The sequence below is a fragment of the Mirounga angustirostris genome, unplaced genomic scaffold (assembly GCF_029215605.1).
Source record: "Mirounga angustirostris isolate CCGP_5_RB_7025 unplaced genomic scaffold, mMirAng1.0.hap1 SCAF_9, whole genome shotgun sequence".
Lineage (NCBI taxonomy): Eukaryota > Metazoa > Chordata > Mammalia > Carnivora > Phocidae > Mirounga > Mirounga angustirostris.
In genome coordinates, this window is record NW_026991717.1 from 144,082,839 (window position 1) to 144,091,506 (window position 8,668).

An 8,668-nucleotide genomic window follows, 5' to 3' on the forward strand; every position below is an offset into this window, starting at 1 on the left:
GGGGACTTCATCAAGATAATAAGCTTCTGCACAGCAAAGGAAACAGTCAACAAAACAAAGAGGCAACCGACAGAATGGGAGAAGATATTTGCAAATGACACTACAGATAAAGGGCTGGTATCCAAGATCTAGAAAGAACTTCTCAAACTCAACACCCAAAAAACAAATAATCAAGTCAAAAAATGGGCAGAATCCATGAACAGACACTTCTCTGACGAAGACATACAAATGGCTGACAGACACATGAAAAAATGTTCGTCATCATTAGCCATCAGATAAATTCAAATCAAAATCACATTGAGATACCACCTTACACCAGTTAAAATGGCAAAAATGGACAAGGCAACACACAACAAATGTTGGAGAGGTTGTGGAGAAAGGGGAACCTTTTTACACTGTTGGTGGGAATGCAAGTTGGCACAGCCACTTGCAAAACAGTGTGGAGGTGCCTCAAAAAATTAAAAATAGAGCTACCCTATGACCCAGCAATTGCACTACTGGGTATTTACCCCAAAGAAACAGGTGTAGTGAAAAGAAGGGCCATATGCACCCCAATGTTTATAGCAGCATTGTCCGCAATAGCCAAACTGTGGAAAGAGCCTAGATGCCCTTCAACAGATGAATGGATAAAGAAGATATGGTCCATATATACAATGGAATATTACTCAGCCATCAGAAAGGATGAATACCCAACTTTATGTCCACATGGATGGGACTGGAAGAGATTGTGCTAAGTGAAATAAGTCAAGAAGAAAAACTCAATTATCATATGGTTTCAATTATTTGTGGAACATAAGGAATAACATGGAGAACATTAGGAGAAGGAAGGGAAAAATGAACGAGGGGGAATTGGAAGGAGAGACGCACCATGAGAGACTATGGACTCTGAGAAACAAACTGAGGGTTTTAAAGGGGAGGGCGGTACGGGATGGGTTAGCCTGGTGATGGGTATTAAGGATGGCATGTACTGCATGGAGCACTGGGTGCTGTACGAAAACAATGAAGAATGGATCAACACATCAAAAGCTAATGATGTATTGTACGGTGACTAACATAACATAATAAAATAAAATAAAATAAATGTCTATACTGCCCAAAGTAATCTACACTTTCAATGCCATCCCATATTAAAATACCATCGACATTTTACTTTCTTTATTATTATTATTATTATTATTATTATTTGTATTTATATTTTCTTTTTATAAATATATTATGTATATAATTATTTTTCTCTTTTCTTTTTATTTTATATTATCGTTTTTTATTTTTATTTTTTTATTTTATCATGTCATGTTAATCACCATACATTACATCATTAGCTTTTGATGTAGGTTCCCTGATTCATTGTTTGCATATAACACCCAGTGCTCCATTCAGTTCGTACCCTCTCTAATACCCATCACCAGTCTAACCCATACCCCCACGGCCCTCCCCTCTAGAACCCTCAGTTTATTTCTCAGAGTTCACAGTCTCTCATGGTTCGTCTCCCCCACCAATTTCCCCCCCCTTCATTTCTCCCTTCCTACTATCTGCTTTTTTTTTTTTTTAAACATATATTATTTGTTTCAGAGGTACAGGTCTGTGATTCAACAGTCTTACACAATTCAGAGCGCTCACCATATCACATACCCTCCCCAATTTCTATCACCCGGTTACCCCATACCTCCCACCCCCCACCTCTCCAGCAACCCTCAGTTTGTTTCCTGAGATTAAGAACTCCTCAATTCAGTGAGATCATATAATACATGTCTTTCTCTGATTGACTTATTTCGCTCAGCATAATACCCTCCAATTCCATCCACGTCATTGCAAATGGCAAGAATTCATTCCTTTTGAGGGCTGCATAATATTCCACTGTGTATATATACACCACATCTTCTCTATCCATTCATCTGTCGATGGACATCTTGGCTCTTTCCACAGTTTGGCTATTGTAGACATTGCTGCTATAAACATCGGGGTGCACATACCCCTTTGGATCCCTACATTTGTATCTTTGGGGTAAATATCCAGTAGTGCAATTGCTAGGTCTTAGGGCATCTCTATTTTCAACTTTTTGAGGAACATCCATATTGTTTTCCAGAGTGGCTGCACCAGCTTGGATTCTCACCAACAGTGTAGGAGGATGCCCCTTTTTCCACATCCCCGACAACATCTGTCGTTTCCTGACTTGTTAATTTTAGCCATTCTGACTGGTGTGAGGTGGTATCTCATTGAGGTTTTGATTTGGATTTCCCTGATGCCGAGCGATGTTGAGCACTGTTTCATGTATCTTTTGGCCATTTGGATGTCTTCCTTGGCAAAATGTCTGTTCGTGTCTTCTGCCCATTTCTTGATTGGATCATTTGTTCTTTGGGTGTTGAGTTTCAGAAGTTCTTTATAGATTTTGGATACTAGCCCTTTATCTGACCTGTCATTTGCAAATATCTTCTCCCATTCTGTCGGTTGTCTTTTGGTTTTGTTGACTGTTTCCTTTGCTTTGCAAAAGCTTTTTATCTTGATGAAGTCCCAATAGTTCATTTTGGCCCTTGCTTCCCTTGCCTTGGGTGATGTTTCTAGGAAGAAGTTGCTGTGGCTGAGGTTGAAGAGGTTGCTGCCTGTGTTCTCCTCTAGGATTTTGATGGACTCCTGTCTCACATTGAGGTCTTTCAACCATTTGGAGTCTATTTTTGTGTGTGTTGTAAGGAAATGGTCCAGTTTCATTCTTCTGCATGTGGCTGTCCAATTTTCCCAACACCATTTGTTGAAGAGACTGTCTTTTTTCCATTGAACATTCTTTCCTGCTTTGTCAAAGATGAGTTGACCATAGAGTTGAGGGTCCATTTCTGGGCTCTCTATTCTGTTCCATTGATCTATGTGTCTGTTTTTGTGCCAGTACCATGCTGTCTTGATGATGACAGCTTTGTAATAGAGCTAGAAGTCCGGAATTGTGATGCTGCCAGCTTTGCTTTTCTTTTTCAACATTCCTCTGGCTTTTTGGGGTCTTTTCTGGTTCCCTACAAATTTTAGGATTATTTGTTCCATTTCTTTGAAAAAAGTGGATGGTATTTTGATGGGGATTGCATTGAATGTGTAGATTGCTCTAGGTAGCATTGACATCTTCACAATATTTGTTCTTCCAATCCATGAGCATGGAACGTTTTTCCATTTCTTTGTGTCTTCCTCAATTGCTTTCATGAGTATTTTATATTTTTCTGAGTACATATCCTTTGCCTCTTAGGTTAGATTTATTCCTAGGTATCTTATAGTTTTTGATGCAATTGTAAATGGAATCGACTCCTTAATTTCTCTTTCTTCTGTCTTGTTGGTGTATAGGAATGCCACTGATTTCTGTGCATTGATTTTATATCCTGCCACTTTACTGAATTCCTGTATGAATTCTGGCAGTTGTGGGGTGGAGTCTTCTGGGTTTTCCACATAAAGTATCATATCATCTGCAAAGAGTGAGAGTTTGACTTCTTCTTTGCCAATTTGGATGCCTTTGATTTCTTTTTGTTGTCTGATTGCTGTGGCTAGGACTTCCAATACTATGTTGAATAGCAGTGGTGAGAGTGGACATCCCTGCAGTGTTCCTGACCTTAGGGGGAAAGCTCTCAGTTTTTCCCCATTGAGAATGATATTCGCTGTAGGTTTTTCATAGATGGCTTTTATGATATTGAGGTATGTACCCTCTATGCCTATACTCTGAAGAGTTTTGATCAAGAAAGGATGCTGTACTTTGTCAAAAGCTTTTTCTGCATCTATTGAGAGGATCATATGATTCTTGTTCTTTCTTTTGTTAATGTATTGTATCACATTGATTGATTTGCAGATGTTGAACCAACCTTGCAGCCCAGGGATAAATCCCACTTGGTTGTGGTGAATAATCCTTTTAATGTACTGTTGGATCCTATTGGCTAGTGTATCAATCTTATTAATTCTTTCAAAGAACCAGCTCCCAGTTTCGTTAATCTGTTCTACTGTTCTTTTGGTTTCTATTTCATTGATTTCTGCTCTGATCTTTATTATTTCTCTTCTCCTGCTGGGTTTAGGCTTTATTTGCTGTTCTTTCTGCAGCTCCTTTAGGTGTAGGGTTAGGTTGTGTACTTGAGACCTTTCTTGTTTCTTGAGAAAGGCTTGTATTGCTATATACTTTCCTCTTAGGACCGCCTTTGCTGCATCCCAAAGATTTTGAACAGTTGTGTTTTCATTTTCATTGGTTTCCATGAATTTTTTAAATTCTTCTTTAATTTCCTAGTTGGCCCATTCATTCTTTAGTAGGATGCTCTTTAGCCTCCATGTATTTGAGTTCTTTCCAACTTTCCTCTGTGATTCAGTTCTAGTTTCAAAGCATTGTGGTCTGAAAATAGGCAAGGAATGATCCCAATCTTTTGGTACCGGTTGAGACCTGATTTTGACCTAGGATGTGATCTATTCTGGAGAATGTTCCATGGGCACTAGAGAAGAATGTGTATTCTGTTGCTTTGGTATGGAAAGTTCTGAATATATCTGTGAAGTCCCTTTGGTCCAATGTGTCATTTAAAGTCTTTATTTCCGTGTTGATCTTTTGCTTAGATGATCTGTCCATTGCAGTGAGTGGGGTGTTAAAGTCCCCTACTATTATATTATTATCAATCTATTTCTTTAATTTTGTTATTAATTGGCTTATATAAGTGCCTGCTCCCATGTTAGGGGCATAGATATTTACAATTGTTAGATCTTCTTGTTGGATAGACCCTTTGAGTATGGTATAGTGTTCTTCCTCATATCTTATTATAGTCTTTGGTTTAAAATCTAATTAGTCTGATATAAGGATTGCCACCGCAGCTTTCTTTTGATGTCCATTAGTATGGTAAATGGCTTTCCACCCCCTCACTTTCAATCTGGAGGTGTCTTTGGGTCTAAAATGAGTCTCTTGCAGACAGCATATCAATGTGTCCTGTTTTTTTCCCCAATGATAGCCTGTGTCTTTTGATTGGGGCATTTAGCCCATATACATTCAGGGTAACTATTGAAAGATAGGAATTTAGTGCTATTTTATGTCTTTAAGGTGACTATTACTGTATATTGTCTGTGTTCCTTTCTGGTCTATGTTACTTTTAGGGTCTCTCTTTGCTTAGAGGACCCCTTTCAAGATTTCCTGTAGGGCTGGTTTTGTGTTTGCAAATTCCTTTAGTTTTTGTTTGTCCTGGAAGCTTTTTATCTCTCCTTCAATTTTCAATGACAGCCTAGCTGGATATAGTATTCTTGGCTGCATATTTTTCTCATTTAGTGCTCTGAATATATCCTGCCAGTCCTTTCTGGCCTACCAGGTCTCTGTGGATAGGTCTTTTGCCAATCTAATGTTTCTACCACTGTAGGTTATAGACCTCTTGTCCCAAGCTGCTTTCAGGATTTTCTCTTTGTCTCTGAGACTTGTAAGTTTTACTATTAGATGTCGGGGTGTTGACCTAGTTTTATTGATTTTGAGGGGGCTTCTCTGTGCCTCCTGGATTTTGATGCCTGTTTCCTTCCCCAAATTAAGGAAATTCTCTGCTATAATTTGCTCCAATATACCTTCTACCCGTATCTCTCTTTCTTCTTCTTCTGGGATCCCAATTATTATTATATCACCAACCATATATCATTATATCACTATATAACTAGTCTCTTTAAAATCATCATTCTGAACTCTAGTTCCGACATTGTCCTAATGTCCGTAAGACATATGGTCAAACTCACAAAATACAGACAAGGGAAGAATCCTGAAAGGAGCAAGGGAACAAAGGTCCTTAACCTCTTGCAATCAGTATAACACAACTCTGTAAGGTGATGATCAGACTGAAATCCCACAGAGTCATCACATCCACATCTTCTGGAAGGTTTTAAAAAACACCACCCTTAAATTAAAGCTCTATAATAACTCAGAAACCCTGACTCCCTTGTACCAAGGTTCTCCCTCTGTGTGTCCACTGTGTCTTTTTCAGAGTCCTAGGGTAGTCAGCTGGTTAGTTCTATCTGTGGGAGGGAACATGTGAGAAATACACCCTTGAATTTCACTGAAGGAGCTTATCAGGTACTTTTCAGAACAAATGCAGCAGGAAAACACCAGAGCATCAGTGCTTGGGTTCATGTGTCACTAATGTCTCAGTCTGTTCCAGCTGTTGTAACAATGTACACGGACTGGGTGGTTTTAAACAACAGACACTCATTTCTTACAGTTCTGGTGTCTGGGAAATCAGAGGTCAAGTTGTAGACAGATTTGGTGCCTGGAGAGCACCCACATCCTAGGCTGTCTTTCCCTGTCACCTCACAAGGGGTAAGGGGCCAGAGAGCATTATCAGTCTTGGTGTATAAGGGCACTAATCCCGTCATGAGGCTGCACCCTCCTGACCCATCTGCTTCCCTAAGGCCCCTCCTCCTCATCCCATCACACTGTCATTAGGCTTCAACCTATGACGGTGGAGGTCACACACATTGAGCTGATTTCAGCAACTGAAGGATAAATTAGATATCCCTTGCAGGTGGAAGGCTCCTCCCATCGAGCACCTCAACCTGAAGATTCTCATGGATCATAGAAGCTTCTTGTTTCTGCATGCACACAGTGAGCCCAAAACCTTCAGAACCAGCTGGTGACCGTGGTGACTGGATATCTTCCACCCCAGACACTGGGTAAAACTCGGTCTAGTTCTATCATGATTTTATTACTTGTGCTTTTCCATGGATCTTTCTTTTCATTTTCCAAGGATTCAGAACTTTCTCTACTTAGAATGGCCATTTCTCTCTTTTGTTCTCCACGTTGTCATATGTGTTTAGTGGAATTATTCATCACATGGTATCTTTTGTTTACTGCCCACTAGCTTGTTGACCTTCATTCCTTTCTTTTATCCTCCTGCCTCACTCATGGAATATCTAACAAGAACACATGTTTCCTCCCTCCTTTGATTCAGGTGGGAGACTTAGTCCACACAATCCCCTCCCATGAGCAGGATCCCATCCCCACCACTGACCCACAGCACACACCCTGAGCCAGTGTCCTTCCCTGGCTTTCTCCAAGCAGTTATGAGTTGCTGAGAGACCTAACCTGCTCTCAGCAGATATTATGGTGAAGGTGATAAAGTTTTTATACTCTCCTGTGTGTGTGTGTGTGTGTGTGTGGTGTGATCGTCAGACTCCACATCCACACCATGTCCTGGTGGGGGTCACCCTGCTTTCCCATGCTGTCATTAACATGCTGTGAACATGGTTCAAGATAGTGAACCCCACCAGGGCTCTTAATTCTCTTGCTTTGGATGTTGATGCTGCTGTAGCCTCCTGTCCAGCATGCACTTTAAGTTGCTTCTAACAAGCTTGCACACTGAGCTGGGTGTTCCTGTGATGCACCGTGAGTGTAGCTGGGACTCCTATAAATAAGGAGTTAATGTACAAGGGTATATTTGTAATTTATTGATATTGAGGGACAGTAGTAAGCAAGTTTAAGCAAATCTGTCTTTTGTGCATATTAGAATAGATGTTTTCCTACAAAAAAAATGTCAAAATCAGTGACTGAATAGCTGTGTACAGAATCATGTGTCCAGAGAGGCTACCAGGGGAAACTGCTCTTTATATAGAGGAAACCCCAGACCCAAAAGGAAATCTGCCCATAACACCATCTGCATTTGTTCCTGGGCCTTAAAGACAGAATTGGTGAGTAGTGTGCATACCCTGATGGTCGAGACCACCTCCTCTAGTGAGGTTTGTGTCTGGGCTCACTGTGATGTCCCCTCACTGTGTCTCTTGCACAGTAATATATAGCCGTGTCCTCAAGTCTCAGGCTGTTCATCTGCAGATAAAGCGTGTTCTTGCCATTGTCTCTGGAGATGGTGAATCGACCCTTCACAGAGTCTGCATAGTATGTGCTACTTCCATTATCTTTAATTTCTCCAACCCACTGCAGCCCCTTCCCTGGAGCCTGGCGGACCCAGCTCATCCAGTAGCTACTGAAGGTGAATCCAGAGGCTGCACAGGAGAGTCTCAGGGACCCCCCAGGCTTCACCAGGTCTCCCCCAGTCTCCACCAGCTGCACCTCAGACTGGACACCTGCAGACAAAAGACATCCTGGTCAGGAAACTGTCACACATCCTGTTTCTCTCACTTATATTCACTCACATACTCAATGTCTCTTGTTCACCATAAATTACCTTTTAAAAGGGCAACAAGGAAAATCCAGCCAAGCAAGAACTCCATAGTAAGTCTGTTTTCTGTCCTGATCACTGAATGGAACACCTGGAAATCCTGGGGCTGGGACTCCTCTCCCAGCTGCTGGGTCAGGGTTGGTCTGTTTTAATAAGCAAAGGGAGGGCCCTATTTGCATGTCCTCTGACTATATATTCAGCTTGGGATCTATGTGAACATAGAGGTCAGTGACTAGAGCAGATGTGACTTCCTCTGTTTTGTTGATATTGATCACTTTTGAAAAAATATGATTTTTCATTATATAACTGTCCAGAGTATGTTCTTCATCTCCCTTTGCTACTTTGTTTTTACATATTCACACAAATTTTGCAGGTAGGTGTCATGTTATCCAATAAATAAATGTAAACTTACACCCAGAATTTTAGAGGGTTTGTGAGGTGTCTAAGAGCAAGCACAAGGTGAAAGTGAACCCCAGTATCTCACCCTGTGCTCAGCTCCACAGTACCTACTGCCCCCTGAACTACCTGGAGGA

The 8,668-nt window shown here is 40.9% G+C and overlaps 1 gene segment (V, D, J or C); it reads right to left on the minus strand.

Annotated features, from left to right (window-relative positions):
- Positions 1-8,187, minus strand: part of LOC123861979 (immunoglobulin heavy constant mu-like) — a 155,872-nt gene extending 147,685 nt beyond the window's left edge. Inside the window, 2 exon segments of the C gene segment in view lie at positions 7,730-8,040; positions 8,142-8,187. Of these exon segments, the coding sequence occupies positions 7,730-8,040; positions 8,142-8,187 (357 nt within the window).
- Between the last annotated feature and the right edge of the window lie 481 nt (positions 8,188-8,668).